The 19,833-nt window shown below is 54.1% G+C and overlaps 1 protein-coding gene across 13 annotated transcripts; it reads left to right on the top strand.

Annotated features, from left to right (window-relative positions):
* The first annotated feature begins 207 nt into the window (after positions 1-207).
* On the top strand, positions 208-19,833 carry COQ8B (coenzyme Q8B). 13 transcript variants are annotated; one of them, XM_084961075.1, is made up of 15 exons: positions 208-264; positions 706-810; positions 948-1,067; positions 1,209-1,275; positions 3,484-3,561; positions 6,537-6,634; positions 6,802-6,887; positions 8,682-8,822; positions 8,927-9,008; positions 9,630-9,723; positions 12,290-12,431; positions 12,587-12,694; positions 15,724-15,789; positions 18,477-18,563; positions 18,982-19,833. In XM_084961075.1, exons 7-15 carry the CDS (start codon positions 6,867-6,869, stop codon positions 19,261-19,263), a joined length of 1,023 nt encoding a protein of 340 aa, XP_084817201.1. In that variant the 5' UTR covers positions 208-264; positions 706-810; positions 948-1,067; positions 1,209-1,275; positions 3,484-3,561; positions 6,537-6,634; positions 6,802-6,866; the 3' UTR covers positions 19,264-19,833. The 13 variants fall into 13 exon arrangements, 12 of the variants coding, with proteins under 12 accessions (XP_084817201.1, XP_020950063.1, XP_084817200.1 ...); XM_021094404.2 differs by having other exon boundaries at positions 6,537-6,659; XM_084961074.1 differs by having other exon boundaries at positions 208-268.

The raw sequence follows: 19,833 nt of genomic DNA, 5'->3' as shown, positions 1-19,833 counted from the left end.
TAGGAAACTGAAAAGTCTGCCGTGTACAAGGCACTTTGAAGTGAGTGGAAGGGCATAAAATGGCACATGAGCGCCGGGGTAGTGCCCTAGCCCATCCTTAGGCCCCGCCCCTGGCCCTGCCCCCTCACGCGCGGCGGAGAGTATGTTATGCCAGTCAGCGAGCTTCTCTTGCGCCATTGGCTAGTTGACCGGAGGGGGCGGGCTTACGGAGAGTCCCGGAAGCGCAGGAGGCCCCGTGCGTAGGGCACCCAGAGCCAGGGAACCGTAGGTGCTTAGCAACCGGGGGAGGTTCCCAGTTACGGGGGTAGCGGGGGGGGGGGGGGGGGAAGGGAGGAATTGTGGGTGCCTGGCAACAGAGGGGAAGGCGGTGCCTAGCAACAAGGGGGTGCTCAGAGGAGTGGAGAGGTAGCCCTGGAGGACCTGTGGGTGTCTAGCAACGGAGGACGGGGGGTAGGATCCTGGCAACGGCGGGGAGTGGGACCGCAGGAGCGGTGAGTGGGACCGCAGGAGAGTGGTTTGGAGAGGTGTGCAGGAAGAGCCGTGGGTTCCTAGCAACTAGGGGTCCTATTAACAGAGGAGGAAGTCTTTGAGGGGTGGGAATCTTAGCGTGGTCGCAGAAGAATGTGAGGGCTTGGCAAAGGCCGACAGAGCAGGGAGGTCAGTTCCACAACTCCTACCCTAATAATTCCTCCTCTTCTCCCCCAGACAATGTGGCTGGAGGTAGGGGGCTCACTGCGAGGGACCTGTGGACACCTGGGCCGGACTATTGGTCTGCCCTGTGGGGCCCTGGGGCCTGGGCCCCGCTGCTGGGTAAGAGGCTTGGGAGGGGGTCTCCCAGGGGATGAGGCTGGGGGAGGCTTCAGGGAGTCAAAGGACAGGGAGGGAACCAAAAGGGCCAGGTGGACCCTATGTCCTCCACTCCTTCCCAGTGTTCACGTCTTTTGCAGGGGCCACGTGGGGGTTCCTGGGCCCAAAAACTTCATCAGGATGGACCTGGCAGGGGTCTGGGTGAGGAGGACATTCGCAAGGCACGGGAGGCACGAATCAGGAAGACGCCCCGGCCCCAGGTATCACTATCGCCCATCCAGCAATACCCCAGGAAGGCACCTCGCCTACCGAGCTTGGGGAAGGGTGTGGTGGCAGGCTGGTTGGGCTCCCTGGGCCCGATGTCCATCTTTCTCTGCTCACACCTTCGCCCGGTTTCCCAGCTGAGTGACCGTGCTCGAGAACGCAAGGTGCCGGCTTCGCGCATCAGCCGCTTGGCCAACTTTGGGGGTAGGTGTGACTGTGGGAGACTGTGACCTAGATCCAAGGAGGTGACATTTACCGAGTGAAGCAAGGGAGAGAGTGAATCAGAGACGGAGAGAGGAGGGAGAGATGGAAAGAGAATGAAGGCAAAGCCCGGCCAAACCCAGAGAAACAGAGAGGAACCCTGCCTTTGTTGAGAACTTGGGATGTGCAGGGCCCCATGCACATGTGATCTCTTTGCGCTGAATCAGTGAGTGTTTGTTTCCATTCTAGAGATGAGGAAATGGGGGCTAGGGAGGTGAGGTGACACCAGGTTGTCAAATTTCAGGTTACAATCTGTGTGAAATAATTTAGTAGGTTGCAACCAGCATTAAAAAAAGAATATGCTGTGGCTACAGCTGTGGCGTAGGTCACAACTGCAACTCAGATCTGATCCCTGGCGTGGGAACTCCATGTGCCTTAGGGCAGCCAAAAAAAAAAAAAAAAAAAAAGAAGAAGAATAGAATGGAAAATATGAGTGCACGTGTAGAGGAAAGTCTGGTTTCATGAAACATACAAACTTACTCTATCAGTCATAATGCAAATGTCTTCTTTACTGTGGATCATGGTTCAAGTTTTAAAAAGACTGATTTACAGGGAGTTCCTGTCATGGCACAGTGGAAATGAATCCAGCTAGGAACCATGAGGTTGCCAGTTTGATCCCTGGCCTCGCTCAATGGGTTAAGGATCCGGCATTGCCTTGAGCTGTGGTGTAGGTTGCAGACATGGCTCAGATCCCCCATTGCTGTGGCTGTGGCGGGCAGCTGTAGCTCTGATTTGACCCCTAGCCTGGGAACCCCTATATGCCGTGGGTGGGGCCCTAAAAAGCAAAAAAACAAACAAACAAACAAAAAAAAAAAACAACTGATGTACAGTATAAAGGAGTCAAATGCACTAGTTAGAGCTTTGGTACCAGGCTGCCCGGGAGTGACTGTGCTGTATCTTACTTTGTGACTGTGGATGAGTTACTTAACTTCTCAGAGCCTCAATTTCCTTTCCTGTAAAATAGAGGTTTTTCTATAAAATGTCTTCCTGGGAGTGTGAGGACAGAATGGGTCAGTGCACTGGGAATGGTTCCTGGCATGGAGAAAGGGCTCAGAAATTGGCGGTTATGGTTATTTACGGAGATAGTGAGAGTGAAAGAGGCAGAGCGACTCAAGGTGTCTTTCAGGACAGAGGACGTAGAGGAAAGCAGAGCTGGAGAGATAACATCAAAAGGAGGAGCTGAGGGATCGAGGTCTAGACAGACGTGCCAGGTGGAGGGAAGGGCAGAGATGGAGAAATAACTGACTTAGGAAAGGGGAGGTGAGCATGGAGAAGAGAAGGTAAGGACACAGAGAGAAACAGGAGTCGCAGGAAGACAGCGAGGCCCAGGAGATCATTTTGGGGCCTTCTTACGCTTGGCTGCACACTAGACTCATCTGGGATGCTTAAAAGAAAAAGAATTCCTGGGCTTTATCTCAGGATAGTTTAGCCAGCACCTCAGCGATGGGGCATCATATTTACAAAGACTCCTTGGAGTTTCTGCTGTGGCACAGTGGGCTAAGAGTCCGACTACACCAGCTCCGGTCACTGTAGAGCTGGGGGTTTGATCCCCAGCCTGGCTCAGTGGGTTAGGATCTGGCATTGCTGCAGCTGCTTCAGCTTGGATTTGATCCCTGGCCCAGGAACTTTTTTTTTTTTTTTTTCTTTCTTTTTAGGGCTGTACCCGTGGCATATGGACATTCCCAGGCTAGGGGTCAAATAGGACCTGCAGTTACCAGCCTACACCACAGCTCACAGCAACGCCGGATCCTTAACCCACTGAGTGAGGCCGGGAATCAAACCTGCATCCTCATGGACACTATGTTGGGTTCTTAACCCCAGGAACTCCTGGCCGGGGAGTTGCAGGAGTTGGGTGCAGCCAGAAAAATTAAAAACCTCCTCACATGACTGTGCGCAGCCAGAGGTGAGAACTGCAGACCCAGGAGACAGAGACAAAGAGAAAGGGGTGGAGAAAGAGGTAGCCGTACCTCCGAGAGAACCTCAAGCAGAGAGAGAATAAGAGACTGGTTTGGACACAAAGGCATGCCGGGAGTTGACTACAAAGAATTGAGAGACAGATGTGGTTAGAGAAAGACAGACAGGGGGGATGGGGTGAGGGAGGGAAGAACGCCTTGTGGCAAGTAGGCACTCAGGCCCCTCTCTCACTCCCAGGACTGGCTGTGAGCTTGGGGCTGGGAGCACTGGCTGAGGTGGCCAAGAATTCCCTGCCCGGAGGACGTCCCCAATCAGGTGAGTGAGCCACCCTGCCTGGGTCCACACCCTGGCCTTGCTGTGTGACCTGGGGCAAGTCGCTTCGCCTCTCTGAACCCCAGTTTCTTCATCCAGAGGTGATGATAATATAGCCACTTCTTAGGGTCGTGGCAGAGTGCTCAGAACACGGTGAAGCCACTGTCAGGGTGGCGATGGGTAGAAACATGTCATGTGAGGGAAAAAAGTGTAAGCCGTGCAGAGTTGAGATCCAAACTGTGAGCAGGAGAGGAAGGCTGAAAATAGGAGTGCCGGTGAGGGTCTGTTTACTGCAGAGATAGACTAGGCCATGAGAGATCAGCATTTATGGGTAAGATTCCCCAACACGTCAATGTCTTGAAACAAAAACGGGGGTGGATATTCTAGGTGAAAAAGAGACTAGAGATAATAACCCACAAATGGAATGTGTGAGCCATGATTGGATGTCAGGTCGAAAAAAATAACTATAAAATATGTTTGGGGGAGTTCCTGTTGTGGCTCAGTGGAAACGAACCTGACTAGTATCCATGAGGACACAGGTTCGATCCCTGGCCTCATCAGTGAGTTAAGGATCTGTCGTTGCCATGAGCTGTGGTGTAGGTTGCAGATATAGCTCAGATCCCCAGTGGCTGTGGCTGTAGTGGAGGCCGGCAGCTACAGCTCCAATTCGACCCCTAACCTGGGAACCTGCATATGTCGCGGGTTCAGCCCCAAAAAGACAAACAAAACAAAACCAACAAAGAAACAAATGATGTTTGGGGACAACTGGAAAAATCTGAGTAGCACTGGGCAGTAGGTATTAGAGAATTAGTGTTAATTTTCCTGGGTGTGGTTTTGGCACTGCGATTGTGTAAGGGACTATCCTTAGCACAGGTTGAGTGCAAGTCAGTCAGCAGAAGTAACCATCAGTGTCCGGTGCACAGGCACAGATAAAGCAGGTAAGGCAGCATATGTTAAAGTGTTGAATCAGGTGTGCAGGTGTACCTGAGACTGTAAATGCAGTCTTTCTGTTTGGATTTTTGTCAAAATAAAAAGGTCAGGGTAGATGGAAGAATAGGATTTAGGGTAAGGCTAAACTGAATCTGCACCCTGCTCTGCCACTTCTGTGCTGTGTGACTGAGGGCCAGACCCTGTACCTCTCTGAATCTCTTGCTTCCTCATGTTGAAAATGAAGGCATTGGTAGTTCTTACTTCCTGGGGTGATTGTGGGGATTCAGCCAGAGAATCCACAGATACTCAGTAAAGAGCTCAATACGTTTTTTTTTTTTTTTTTCCCACTTTTTAGGGCCACACCTGCAGCATATGGAGGTTCCCAGGGTAGGGGTCCAGTTGGAGCTGTAGCTCCAGCCTAGAACACAGCCACAGCAATGCAGGATCCTTAACCCACTGAGCGAGGTCAGGGATTGAACCCGCATCCTGCTAGATACTGGTTAGGTTTGTTACTGCTGAGCCACAACAGGGACTTCGAACCTGTGTACCTTAAATGGGTAAATTATATCACATGCGAATTATACCTCAGTAAAGCTTTTAAGAAACAGAAGAATGAGGAGTTCCCATTGTAGCTCAGCAGGTTAAGAATCCGACTAGTATCCATGAGGAGGTGGGTTCGATTCCTGGCCTCACTCAGTGGGTTAAGGATCCAGCATTGCCTGCAAGGTGCGGCTTAGGTCACAGATGTGGCTTGGATCCTGCATTGCTGTGTCTGTGGTGTAGGCTGGCAGCTGCAGCTCCTATTCGACCCTTAGTCTGGAAACTTCCATATGCTGCAGGTGTGGCCCTAAAAAGAAAAAAAAGGCAAAACAGAATGAGAACCCCAAGAACTTATTTATGTGGATTGTACTTATAGATATTTGCTGTATTAGAGATTAAAACTGAAAAAGATTTAAAACACAAGAATGCACACGCACTCCATCAGTCATCAGAGCAATGGCATCATCACAGGTCCCAGAGCTTCTGGAAAACTCCACGGAACATTTGTGGGCAAATGGGAGTAAAAAAGGGGCAAATAATACATTAATATTATGATGGAAATAGTCTCGATCTCACTAAGGGATCTCAGGGACCCCCAGGGGCTCCCAGACCGCACTTGGAGAATCGCTACACTGGTTTTCTAGAAGCTTTTCTTGTGTGCCTTCCTGGCCACTCCTTCCACTGAGGGTAACCACTGTCTTGACTTCTTCTTTTTTTTTTTTTTTTTTTTTTTTGTCTTTTTTAGGGTCACATCCGCAGCATATGGAGGTTCCCAGGCTAGGGGTCAAATTGGAGCTTCAGCCGCCAGCCTACACCACAGCCATAGCAACGCAGGATCCGAGCCGTGTCTGCAACCTACACCACAGCTCACAGCAACCCCGGATCCTTAACCCACTGAGTGAAGGCCAGGGATTGAACCCACATCCTTGTGAATGTTAGTTGGGTTTGTTAACCACTGAGCCACGACCAGAACTTCCTCTCTTGACTTCTGACCCCTAAGATTTGCCTCTTTTTGCCCCTTATGCCCGGGTAATCAGCCTGTATGTCCTCATATGTGTCTGCCTTGTTTTGTTCAACATTCTGTTTGAGAAGCATCCATGTTGCTGTTGCTGTGGCCGCAGGTTGTTTATTCCATTCTGTAGGTTACCGAGTTCCTTTGTTCCTTTTCTGGATGGTCCTTTGGGTTGTCTTCGGTTTGGGACAGTTAGGAAGAGTGCAGCCCTGAACCCTCTTGGCATATGTATTGGTGGACACACATAGGCATTTCTCTGGGGGGTATACCTGGGAGGGAAATTGCATCGGGTATAGGTGTGTGCTTTACTGGAAACGTCCCAACTGCTTGCCCTGGCACCCTCCTTGACAGTGTTGGCATGCTGATGCTCCAGGTCTCTGTCAACACTTGGTGTTGTCTTTTTCACTTTAGCCATGCTGGCGGGAGTGCTGCTGTGGTGTCATAGTGATTCTTTTTTTTGTGGTTGCCACACTAATGATTGTTCTCTCCATCCCAGAGGGAGGCTCCCGGCCGGGCTCCAGCCCTTTCCTGTCGGAGGCCAATGCTGAGCGGATCGTGCAGACCTTGTGTACAGTTCGGGGGGCCGCCCTCAAGGTTGGCCAAATGCTCAGCATCCAGGGTACAGCATGACCCGCGACCCCTGACCCCGGACCTCAGTTCCACCCCACCCTGCCCCCCACCAAGCCCTGACTTCAGATACTGACACAGGAGCCCCTCCTGGCCCCCCCCTCACTGCTTCCCTCTTCCCACTGTTTCCCAAGACAACAGCTTCATCAGCCCCCAGCTGCAACGCATCTTCGAGCGTGTCCGTCAGAGCGCCGACTTTATGCCCCGCTGGCAGATGCTGGTAGGTGCCCAGTGGGGAAAAGCCTGGCAAGGGAGGTGAGCTCTACCTGCCTGACCCTCCCTGTCTGACTCAGAGCCTCAGTTTCCCCACCTGTTAAGTGGGGAGCCCTACAGCACGCATCTCCTGAGATGGTGACGATGATGAAACGAGAGAACAGGGCAGAGCACTTAGTCCAGTTCACCGCCGGCCCAGGGCTCTGTCAGGGCTGTTAAAGAGGCAGTGAAGCCTAGGGCCCAGACTTCGGGGGTTCAAACCCTGGGCTCTGCCACTTACTACCTGTGTGAGCTCAGACACGTGGCCGGTCTCTCTGTGCTTCGGTTACCTCATCTGTGACCGGTGGTGGTGACAGCGAGGCCCACATCAGGTTACGGAAATCAGTGTCGGTAAAGCACTCCGAAGGGCGCCTAACACCCCGCGAATGACATGCAAGTGTTAGCTGTTATCATTACTGGTTTTTTTTAATTAAAGGGGAGCATGTCTCTAAATAGGTTGGCACAGCGCCTGGCACTGGGTAAGTGCCCAAGACATGAGCCCTTCTTCTAATAGCTGGGTAAGGGTGTGGAATCCAGAATCTAGCTGCCTGCCCTCCTTCTGATCTCTGTTCCTCTCCCTCATCATGTGACCCTGGGCAATGACCGTCCCTTTCTGAGCCACTCTGAGCAGGACCTGGCCCATAGGAAGTCCTCTAGTTTTTTGTTTGTTTGTTTGTTTGTTTTAATGCCTACACCCATGGAATATGAAAGTTTCTGGGCCAGGGATTGAATCTGAGCTGCAGCTGCTACAACGCTGTATCCTTTAACCCACTGCACTGGGCTGGGGATAAAACCTGAGCATCTGCAGTGACCTGAGCCACTGTAGTCAGATTCTTTCTTTCTTTCTTTTTTTTTTTTTTTTTTTGCTTTATAGGGCTGCACCCGCAGCATATGGAGGTTCCCAGGCTGGGGGTCAAATCGGAGCTACAGCTGCCGGCCTACACCACAGCCACAGCAATGCCAGATCTGAGCTGCGTCTGTGACCTACACCATAGCTCATGGCAATGCCGGATCCTTAACCCACCAAGCAAGGCTGGGGATAAAACCTGCATCCTCATGGATACTAGCTGGATTTGTTTCCACTGCACCACAACAGGAACTCCTATAGCTGGATTCTTAACCCACTGTGCCATGCCATGGCAGGAACTCCAATTTTAGCTCTTCTTTATCACCTTGACTTTTTTTTTTCTTTTTAGGGCGACACCTGCAGCATATGGAAGTTCCCAGGCTAAGGGTCAAATCAGAGCTACAGCTATCAGCCTATGCCACATCCACAGGCACAGCCACGCAGAATCTGAGCCTCATCACAGGATCTGAGCCTCACCTACATCACAGCTCACAGGAATGCCGGATCCTTAACCCACTGAGCGACGCCAGGGATCAAAACTGCATCCTCACAGATACTAGTCAGATTCTTAACCTGCTGAGCCACAGTGGGAACTCCTATCATTAACTTTTGAATTGATAATGCAATATATGAGTATAATGAAGGATTATTATCAATCCCAACTACACATGGTAGCAATCCCCAGAACAGCCCGCACAGCCTTGGGAGTCTGCCAGCACCTGGCTTGTCCCTTTGGCCAGGAGATGTCTTTCCAAGCCTCAGTTTCCTCATCTGCGAAGTGGGGTAGCAGCCAAGAGCTTGGCCCAGGGCCCCGTGCGTTGGGAGTGGGGTTATTAACACGTAAAGCGCCCAACTTAGGGCAGAAACTCAGTTTCCCGAAACTGTGGTGGTAACTGTCATGACCAATCTCCCCAGAGAGTTCTCGAAGAGGAGCTCGGCAAGGACTGGCAGGCCAAGGTGGCCTCTTTGGAGGAGGTGCCCTTTGCAGCTGCCTCAATCGGACAGGTGCACCAGGGCGTGCTGAGGGATGGGACAGAGGTGGCCGTGAAGATCCAGGTGAGGGACAGGTGGGGTGGGGGTGGGGGGACCCCCGAAGGGGTGGGGTCACCCAGCAGTCCCAGAAGAGTGACTCCCACCCCCCATCCCGGCTCCCCTCGCAGTACCCGGGCGTTGCCCAAAGCATCCAGAGTGACGTCCAGAACCTGCTGGCGGTGCTCAAGATGAGCGTGGCCCTGCCGGAGGGTGAGGCTGGCCCCGGGGCGTGGGGGTGCTGGGGGGTGGGGGGGAGCAGCCCGCCCGGGGCGGGAGCCGGAGTGAACGCCTAGGTCTGCCTGTTTGGGACAGACGAAGAGACACCAAGGCGGGGACCGCTCAGAGTCCAAGCGTGTGAAAAAGAGAGAAACTTAGAGGTTCCAGCAGGGGCCCGAGAAGAGCCCAGACCGAAATCCAGAAACAGACACACCGAGGGTGGGTGGAGAGCGACTGGAGGCTTGAAAAAGAGCCACGGAAGCAGGAACGGAGTCAGACCTGAAGGAGGTGGAGCAGGGTGTGCGTGTGTGCGTGCGCGCGCGTTTGTGCACGTGCGTGCGTGCGTTTGTGCACGTGCGTGCGTGCAGTGTGAGAGAGCATGCAAAAGGGACAGCTGGGAGATGGGACCGTGAAGGGGACCTAAGGACCAGGGCGTGTGCCCGCGAAGGAGACCCCAGCAGAGCCACGGAGCCCAAGGCGGGAGGGACCGTGAGACACAGACAGAGACAGTTCGGGCGACGCGACCAGCACGAGCCGCCGTCCCTGAGCGGGAGCCCGAGGGGTCGGCCCCGGTCCAGCCTTCCCTGCCTGACACAGCCACCCCCCATCCCCCAGGCCTGTTTGCAGAGCAGAGCCTGCAGGCCTTGCAGCGGGAGCTGGCTTGGGAGTGTGACTACCGTCGTGAGGCGGCTTGTGCCGAGAACTTCAGGTGAGCTGAGATCCCTTGCCAGCCCGGGAGCCCCCTTCCTCCCTCCAGCTTCTCTCCTAGGCTGAGAGGGAAGTGGATGCTCCCACAGCCTCTGGCGACAGGGGCCCTTGCACTGGCCTGGCAAGCTCTTTTTCTCTTCATTCATTTGTTCATCCAGCCATCCCTTCACTCGCTGCTGTTTTTTGGCGGTACCCATGGCATGTGGAAGTTCCCGGGCCAGGGATTGAACTCGGGCCACAGCAGTCCCCTAGGCCACAGCTGTGGCCACGGTAAATCCTTAACCCACTGTGCTGGGCCTGGGATCAAACCTGTGCCTCAGCAGCCACCTGAGCCACTGCAGTCAGATCCTTAACCCACTGTGCCACAGCAGGAACTACTTGCTTTTTCTAAATGTTTCTAAGTTCTTATCTGTCAAATGGGAGGCAGAACCGCTGCAGTCTGATGGGGGATGGGCTTGTCAATAGGCACTCATCACAGGAGATACCAATATACCCCCTGGGCTAAGGAAGCGGTCTGTCCGTTTCAAGAGCTGGAGGAGTTCCCTGGTGGGCTAGGGGTTAAGGGGTCAGCGTTGTCACTGCTGTGGCTCAGCTTTGATCCCTGGCTCCAGAACTTCCACATGCTGTGCGTGTGGCCAGAAAAAAAAAATAAAGGTTGGAGAGAGCGCAGGTCCAAGGTCTCCCTTACACCCTGTGGGCAGGAGGAGAAATGGATGGAAGCATTTAGGAGGATGGTTAACCTCATCAAGTCTCAATATTCACATGCAAACCAACAGCTGCCCTCCTGGCTAAATAGTCTAGGGACACGTATGTCAGTACACACTATCAGACTTTTCCAGAATCCTCAGAGCAGCAATAGCCCCAAACTGGAAGCAACCCAAATCTATCAAAATCATCCAGCAGGGTGAATAAATAAATCATGGTATATTCATCAGCACAGTGTCACACAGCATCGAAAATGAGTGAACTCCAGCTACGTGGAACCGTGATTGTATCTTAGAGGCATCGTGCTATGCAGCAATTAATTACACCTCAGCGAGCTCCTCCCCAGCGTGGCGTGTGGCCCACATGTTTACTGAGCCAAGCTCTGTCGATACGAAGCAAGAGAAGGGGCAGCAGAAGCCAAGGGTTAGAGGGGGGGTCCAGCCCCGTGCAGCTGCTTGATGTGGGACCTCAGTTCCCAGACCAGAGACGGAACCTCAGGCCACAGCAATGAAAGCACCACGTCCTAACCACTAGACCACCAGGGAGCTCACAGGGCAGCCCTTAACAGGTTGGGTGGCCTTAATCTGCACAGTGGGCCCAGGAGAGCATCCTGCTCAGGGGGAGTGAGGCTCAGAGAAATATGCCAGTGAAGTGCTCACCAGAGGCCCGGCCCATGAGGAGCAGTTCGGTCCTCAGAGAGTTTTATGAGCAAGGACAAAAATCAAGCCCCCAAGGCAGGACCTGGCAAAGCTCGGTGTAAAGTGGGCTGGGCCAGGGCCCTCGTGGGTGGGGTCTGGGAGACCGCTGCCCCCCAAGATTTCCCAGCGCTCTTAGGATAAAACCTACACTGCTTCCTTGGCCCCTCCCCATCTCCCTGTCCCCCCAGCCCCCAACTCCAGCCATCCCACAGGTGCCCCACCAGAGGGCTCACCGGTATTCTTCTCCTCTCGGATCTTGCACTGACACCCTCATCTCAGTCTGTGTCAGTCTGTTTGTTGGAGTGAGGGCTCTGGTGTGTGTGTAGGGGTGAGGGGCACACCTGGGGCTCCTGTACTGCTCACTGCTCTGACCCCCAGCATCACCAGCACACAAATGGACACCAAGGAAGCTTCTTTCCCTTTATTAACCAATGTCCAGGAGTTCCTGGTGTGGCTCAGTGGGTTAAGAACCCAACTAGTATCCATGAGGATGCGGATTCCATTCCTGGCCTCGCTTGGTGGGTTAAGGATCTGGTGTTGCCATGAGCTGTGTGTGGGTCACAGATGTGGCTGGGATCTGCTGCTGTGGCTGCGGTGTAGGCCAGCAGCTGCTGCAGCTTCAATTCAACCCCTAGCCTGGGATGGCCCTAAAAACAAAACAAAACAAAACAAAAGCCTGCAATGTTCCGAGTAGTGACTCCAAGGAGTGGCCAGTGAGTATCACTGTGGACTCAGAGATTTGTGTATCAGTGACTTTTTTTTTGGATGGATTAATGAATAAGTTGATGAGAAAGCAATGCTCATCAAGCTTCCTACCTTGAGCCCATCCTGGGGTGATGAAATCATAGAGGCGTTTCCGGGAAGGAAGTGGTAACTGGGTCTCCAGCAGCCAGGCACAGAGGGCCTGGCACAGAGGGGTGCTGTGGATATTTGTTGAATGAGGGGATGCGTGAATGAATGAAATGTCGAATGACCATCGGTCCAGCCAGTTATCGGCCATCACTCAGCTCAGACAGAGGAAGGAGCAGGGCAGAAGGGAAGACAAGACCTAGGCTGTTTAAGGAAGACTGCTCGGGGGATGGGGGGGGGCCTCAGGCAGGGCCACAGGGGTCTGAAGCATGAAGTCCCGTCCCGTCCCCTCCCCTCCCCTCCCATTTGCTCCAGGCAGCTGTTGGCGGATGACCCCTTCTTTCGGGTGCCAGCCGTGATCCAGGAGTTGTGCACGACGCGGGTGCTGGGCATGGAGCTGGCCGGAGGGGTTCCCCTGGACCAGTGCCAGGGCCTGAGCCAGGACATCCGGAACCAGGTACGTAGTCTCTGGGACAGTAGGGCAGGCGCCGCCCCGGGGTAGGGCTGGCAGGGTTGGCCGGACCCATGGTCCCTCTCCAGGCCACATAATGAACAGAGATTTACAGGGGCAGGGGACACTGAGGTGTCGGTTACTCCTTCTCCCCACCCCAGATCTGCTTCCAGCTCCTGCGGCTTTGCCTGCGGGAGCTGTTCGAGTTCCGATTCATGCAGACGGATCCCAACTGGGCCAACTTCCTGTATGACGCCTCCAGCCATCAGGTCGGTTCCTTGTGTTGTGTGTCAGGGTACATTCGCTGCTGTTGCAGACATTTCCCCATATTTCTCTGGCTCAACACAATAGTAGTTTATTAGCCATGTAACAGGCTGGAGTGGCTCTCCTCCATGTGGTAATGCAGGGCCCCAGGCCCCTTCCCTGTTGTGATTGTTTCATCCCCTAGGCCTTGAAAGGCTCTCCTTCCAGTGGAAGGGGCAAGCGAGGTTGAGAGGGTAACCCCTCCTAACTGCTTGGGTCAGAAGTGATCCACCATTCCCTTCACCATTCCATTGATAAGAGCTGGCCCCTCGGCTAGTCCAGGTGTAAGGGATGCTGGCAAATGGAGTCCCCGCCTGGGCAGTGGCTTCCCAGTGGCAGTGGAGGCAAGGGAGCACGGCTTTCAGAAGACAGTCATCCTTAGCACGCCTGTCCTTTGTTTAGACTATGCCAAGCACCTGCTGCTTCTTGACAGTGATGCCAAGACCACCCTGACCCTTGCCTTCCCAGAGTTCCCAGTCCAGTGCCAGGACCCATCACCAGACAGTATGACCTGTAGTTAGTACCTGGATGGGGAAGCCAGGCCAGAGATGCCAGTGACCAGGAGGCACGGGAAGGCAAGGAAAGTGGCTGACTCTGCCTGGGATGTTGGAGTCAAGAAAGCTGAACCCAGAAAGACAAGAGGGGGCAGCCTCTAAGGAGCAGGGAAGAGCGTTCCTGGCAAAGGTCACAGGCCATCCGAAGGCCTGGGGGTAAGAGTTTGGACTGAAAGGCTCAGCGTGTATGGATGCCAGATGCCTTTCCAAAGTGGTCTGTGCCATTCTGTCCCCAGAGGGGTCTTTCTAAAATGCATATCTGGGAGTTCCCATTGTAGCTCAGTGGTCACGAACCCGACTAACATCCATGAGGACATGGATTCGATCCCTGCCCTCACTCAATGGGTTAAAGGGTCCAGTGTTGACATGAGCTGTGGTGTAGGTCCCAGATGCAGCTCAGATCCAGCATTGCTGTGGCTGTGGCTGTGGCGTAGACTGGCAGCTGCAGCTCTGATTCAGCCCCTAGCCTGGGAACCTCCATATGCTGTGGGTGTGGCCCTAAACAAAACAAAACAAAAAACCTGCAAATCTGACCAAGCTGTCCCTTACACAGCTTCCAACATCCTCAGGATCAAGTGAGCCAAGTCCAGCCTCAGTCCCTCATCAGCCCCTCCCCAGCAAGTGTGTAAACACCTTGCATCCCTCCAAGGCTCAGACCCCAGGAAGGTATTTTCCTAACTCCAGGGGATGACGTGGGTCCTGACATCAATTTATTGGGTCTCAACATCAGTTTTTGTTTTAGAGACACAGCATGTATTGCAGATGAGAGGGATCCATGTTATTTGGGGCCCATTTTTTTCTTTTCTTTTTCTTTTTTTCCTACACCACAGCCACAGCAACACGGGATCTGAGCCACATCTGTGATCTATACCGCAGCTTGTGGCAATGCCGGATCATTAACCGACCGAGTGAGGCTAGAGATTGAAACTGCATCCTCATGCATACTAGTTGAGTTCGTAACCCGCTGAGCCACAAAGGGAACTCCCTATTTTGGACCAGTTTTGTTTGATGTTCGTACTTGTCCTGGTGCCCAAGATCATCTGCAGTTTCTTACTGTGGCTTGTGATCAATAGTTGGAACGCCACTGTGGTAGAGAAACTGACATGTGTTCATTGCGCACTGCTTCTCATAGTGAAACCCAGAAACCACCACAGTGCCCATCAGCTAGATCATATGCATGTGATGCATTCATGCCACAGACTCTTTAATGGCGATGAAAAAAATGAACAAGTGAACGAATGAGCTAGAGCAATGGCAATGAATCGCAAAACCATGTCGAACGCGAAGACGTTGCAGGATAACTACCATAGGTACCATTTACACAATTTTTTTTTTTGGCTGTACCGACAGCACACAGAATTTCCCCGGCCCAGAGACTGAATCTGTGCCACAGCAGTGACCTATGCCACAGCAGTGACAAGGCCCGATCCTTAACCACTAGGCCACCAGGGAACTCCTGTAAGAAGTTTTTAAATATGCACGACATTACTAAGTATTGTCCGTGAGTCCACATAAATGTAGAAAATGTAGCAACGCATGCATGGGGATTTCAGGAAATACTAATAATAATTTCAGGAGAGTGGTGACCCTGGAAGAGTGGGTAGGGACATGGGGGAGGTAGGATCAGATTGGTAGTATTTTATATATATATATATAAATATTTTTTTCGGGGGGCCACACCCACAACATATGGAAGTTCTCAGGCTAGGTGTCAAATCAGAGCTGCAGCTGCTGGCCTACACCACAGCGCATGTCAATGCTGGATCCTTTAACCCACTCTGTGAGGCCATGGGTCACACCTGCATCCTCATGGATACAAGTCAGATTCGTTTCCATTGCACCACAGTGGGAACTCCCAGTATTTTTTATTTTTATCTGGGTTACCACCATTCGTGAATGTTCATTTTACTTTTCCATCTATTTTATTATTTCCTGAATTTTTTCTTTTTTTCTGTGCCTAAAACATGTTATAAGAATAATTGGGGAGTTCCCACTGTGGCTTGGCAGGTTAAGGATGTGACATTGTCCCTATGAGGACATGGGTTCGATCCCTGGCCTCACTCAGTGGGTTAAGGATACGCAAGCTGCGGTGTAGTTTGCAGATGTGGCTCAGACCCAGTGTTGCTGTGGCATAGGCCACAGGTAGAGCTCTGATTAAACCCCTGGCCTGGGAAACTCCGTATACTGCAGGTGTGGTTGTAAAAATAAAGAAAATAAAACCAAGTAGGGTCAAAAAAAAAATAAATGCCCAGCCCCTTCAGCTTCATGTGCGGGGGGGGGGGGGGGGGGTAGAGCTCCGAGGCCAGGAGCCCAGGGAGGCAGCCGGGTGGGGACTCTGGCGGGAAGGGCAGCATATGGGGAGAGAGGGCCGGACTCAGGCCACAGACAGTGGGGAGCACAGGTGGACTCCCAGCATCCCTTTCGCCGTCCCTCATTCCCAGGTGACCTTGCTGGACTTTGGTGCAAGCCGGGAATTTGGGACCGAATTCACGGACCACTACATCGAGGTGAGTCGCCCCCAACCCTGAGGTCCCTGAAGGGCGGAGCCACAAGCCTGATACTCAGGCTTCTGGAGAGGGAGAAGGACCGTATCTGCAATTAAGAAATCAACGACTGCGATGTTACCAGCAGCTGACAAATACCAAACACTTAACTCATGCCGGGCACCACTTCAAGCGCTGTGAATGCGATCACTGGGGTAAATCACATGGCAGCTCCATGGGCGGGACCATGTATAGCCCCATTTTACAGATTAGCGAACACTCTCAGAGAGCTTAAGTCACTTGCCCAAGGTCACGGCAGACCTGGGATTCAAACTCAGGGAGTCTGGGTCTGGAGCTGTTTTCCCAACCACTAACCAGCCCCCTCCTAAGAGAAAGGCCCAGAATGGTCATCCTGTCACTCCCCCAGTTCCACACCTCCCCCCACCCCCGCCGCCCCACGCCCCGGTCCAGGGCCCTCAGCCTCATGGTCATTTTCTGTCGCTAGTCCTTCCCGCTCACTGGGGTCGATTTGTCTCAGAGGCCACAGGAAACACCATCTCATTAAGTCGTTGAGATTAGACATTCCACCTGGGTCTCCTAATCACTGAGTCATCAGTTCAAGAGTTGTCTGACCCCCCTCTATTCCGGACAATACCGGAGACAATGATGACCGGTCCAGGTTTCTGTCCATCTTCGCAGAACTCAGCCCAACAGGGAGACAGCAAGTTCCCAGAGTGGTCAGCGCTGGGATGGGAGAAGTGCTGGGAGGGGAGAAGCACTGGAATGGGAGAAGCACCGGGATGGGAGAAGCACCGGGGCCTGAGGGAGCCCAGAGGAGGATCCTGGCCCAGCCTAGGGGGTCAAGGAGGGCCTCCAGGAGGAGAAGACATCAGACTTGAGACCTGAGAGATGAGGAGACCAATCAGGAAGAGGCTAGGAGGGTATGCCAGGCAGACAGCATGTGCAAAGGCCAGGGGGTGAGAAGGGACGGTCCCCTTAGAGCAGCTCTTCTCAAACTTGAATGTGCATGAGAACCCCTAGCCCCACCCGCCATGAGCCTGTTAAACATGCAGAGTCTGGTCTGGAGTTAGGCTTAAGAGCTGCCTTTCTAACACACTCCTTGGTGATGCCAGAGCTTCTATACAGGGACTACACTGGGCAGGCAGGTGGGGACAGAACAGCAGCCACTCTGGGTCTCTGAAGCCATGTTTTGCAGCCTGTACTTTATCCTGGGCCTCCGCCGGGATGAGGAGCCACCACGCAAGGGCAGGTTTGCCCTGGAGCAGGGGAGGGATCCAGAATTAGGAAACTCCTGAATTACAAGTGATCTTTTAAGACAGACCAGGATGGCGCCATTAAAAAAAAAAAAAAAAAGAAAAGAAAAAGAAAGAAAGAAAAAAAGCCTGGGAGTCCAGGAAAGCCGAGGTGGGAGAAGAGGGGTGTCAGGGACAAGGCCCAGGGCTCTGGGCTTGAGGCCTGGGGGATGGTGGGGCCACCCCTTAGATGGAGACACAAAGGAACTAGTTACCCCACCCCCCCACCCCGCTCGCCCGCTCAGAGGCTCCTTAGGCCACCTGAGGCACAAAGCCTTGGCCTCTCTGGGTAGCTGGGACGTCCCCTGCCCCTCCCCCCCAGGCCTGTTTAGCATGGCCCTCCTGCCACCTCCTCAGCCTTTTCCAGTTGAAAAAAGCCCTGTCACACCAGCCCCCTGAGGACCACAGGCGTGACAGATGGCCAGACAGGCTCAGGCAGGGGGAGCTGGGACAGAACAGAACTGCCTGATTTAATCCTGTATCCCCCTTTCTCCCAAGAAGGGGCAACTCGGTGGTAAAGGGTTCACCCCAGTTCCCCACCTCGCGGGGGCTGCTCCCCACTCTGAGCCTGTTTCCTCGCTGGGAAGTGGGGACCCTCATATAAGGAGAGGATCGACCTCCTAGTAATAATCTCGGCTTGTGATAGCTACGGCGTTTCCTACACTGTGCGGGCACTGTGCTCAGCACTCTGCAGCTATGCCTTCATCCTCCCAAAGCCCACAGGGCAGACACTTTCATCATTCCCACTTGACAGATGAGAACAGCGGAGGCCCAAAAGGCAAAGCCGTTTGCCCGGAGTCAGCCAGCCAATGGCAGAATCGGGACGGAGCCCAAGCAGGCTGGCTTCCGCTTCTGTCTGTCTGTCCATGTGCCCTTCACGCCCCACGTGAACCCATGGCTGGAGCGCCGCTCAGCTCTGCACCCTCACTTGTCACACAAAGGTTTCTACCGAGGGCCTCCTCAGTGCAGGACCCTGTGCCCTTGGGACTAAACCCAGCCAGGATCCCTGCTCTCCTGGGGCTCCAAGTCTAGGGCAGGAACCAGACCTCAACAAGGTGATCACAGAGATGGCCCAGGGGCAGCCTCAGAGGCAGGTCCAGGTCATGGTCCCATCCTGGCCCAGTTGAGTGTTTGGACCCACGGGCGGCACCTGACATCTGTTTTCCTCTGTGCTATTTCCCTGGGGGTGGTTTCCAGGCAGACTCTGCCTTCCCGGCCAAGTGGGCAGAACCCCTGACCACCAAAGCCCAGCTGTAGGCTCTGGAACAGTCTTGAGAGAGACACAGACAGCGGTAAGGAGGCCAGGGGGAGGCCTCTAGGTGAGAGGGCTTAAGTAGATCCCACCTCCAAACCCCCCCTTGAACCCCTCTGACCCTGTGCCCACACCTGTCTCCCCAGGTGGTGATGGCTGCAGCCAATGGAGACCGAGACCGGGTCCTGCAGAAGTCGAGGGATCTCAGATTCCTCACTGGCTTTGAGACCAAGGTTGGGAGAGTAGGGGCTGCTGTCTCTTGGAGAAAATGGGGAGCTGCTTAGCTCTACTGGGGGCCCTGGGGCTGCTTGGCCACTCAGGAACCCTGAGAAAGAGGGCACCACTTATCTGTTCTAGGGGAGGGAGCAGGTCTGCTGGTGGATACCGGATACCAGGGCTTGGGGAATGGAGGCAGCTTCTCTGTTCTAGAGGCAGTGGGGGCAACCTGTCTACTGGGGTCCCTGAGAGGGCAGGAAGGACTCTTTCTTTGGGGAGGAGCAGGTGGCTCCTTGTCTCCTAGGGGCTCTGGAAGGGGTGGAGGCTGCCTATTCTGCTTCGGGGAGTTGGGGGCTGGTGTTTGTTCTGGAGGGTCTTGGGGGGATGGAGGGCTGTCTGTCTACACTGGGTGCCTCTGGTCTCCCCGACCCCCAGGCATTCTCTGACGCCCACGTGGAAGCGGTGATGATCCTTGGGGAACCCTTCGCCACCCAGGGCCCTTACGACTTTGGGGCGGGGGACACTGCCCGCCGCGTGCAGGGCCTTATCCCTGTGCTGCTGCAGCACCGGCTTCGCCCACCCCCCGAAGAGACCTATGCCCTGCACCGAAAGCTGGCAGGGGCCTTCCTGGCCTGCTCCCGCCTCCGTGCCCACATTGCCTGCCGGGACCTCTTCCAGGACACCTACCACCGCTACTGGGCCAGTCGCCAGGCGTAGCCACCACCCAAAGCCTCTTGACCAGAGGGGATGTCTGCTCAGACCCCTCAGAGAGCTCCATCTCTCTCAGGGACTCCAGCCCCACGGCAGGCCATCCCCTGCTATGAGGCCTCCTTCCCACGCTGCTCCAGCTCTGGGGACCCCGCCCTTGGGCTTCCCAGTCTTGCCTAGCTCCCTGGCTCACCCAGGGCTGGGGAACCCCGGGACTAGGGAACTCCCAGCTTCATGGCACCATATCCTGCTCTCCCCACTGCGAAGGGGGCATGTGGGCACTCTATCCAGATATGAATTTGTTTCTGCCAACATTTGAGAAAGCCTTAGGCCCCTGTGCACTGCCATCGCGGAGAACCAGACACATCCTGAGAGGGAGTCCCTCACCTCGGCCTCAGGTCTCCCACAGATGTGGCCAGTGAAAGAGGAGAGGCGGTGGGTGGTGGGGGCAGCCTTCACCTTTGCCTCCCTCACTCCCGCACCAGCTGCCTTCTCCCCACTTCCATCCTCTCTGTGTGGTGGGGAGGGCATGGGGGTGAGATTAAACTTTTAGTCCTAATAAAAGTGGCCCTCCCCTTC

The sequence above is a fragment of the Sus scrofa genome, chromosome 6 (assembly GCF_054392235.1).
Source record: "Sus scrofa isolate SSC_HxYL_T2T_F1_AM1 chromosome 6, Sscrofa_HxYL_maternal_Yorkshire_Landrace_v2.0, whole genome shotgun sequence".
NCBI classification, from domain to species: Eukaryota; Metazoa; Chordata; class Mammalia; order Artiodactyla; family Suidae; genus Sus; species Sus scrofa.
This window is presented reverse-complemented; position numbering and strand designations above follow the sequence as displayed.

What these genes read in the sequence shown, in the direction of transcription:
- COQ8B (XM_021094404.2), top strand. Translation starts at nt 709, where the DNA reads ATGTGGCTGGAGGTAGGGGGCTCACTGCGAGGGACCTGTGGACACCTG. An exon ending in CCGCTTGGCCAACTTTGGGG is followed by an intron (nt 1,276 to 3,483) that starts GTAGGTGTGACT and finishes TCTCACTCCCAG; the next exon opens with GACTGGCTGTGAGCTTGGGG. An exon ending in GCTTGTGCCGAGAACTTCAG is followed by an intron (nt 9,724 to 12,289) that starts GTGAGCTGAGAT and finishes CATTTGCTCCAG; the next exon opens with GCAGCTGTTGGCGGATGACC.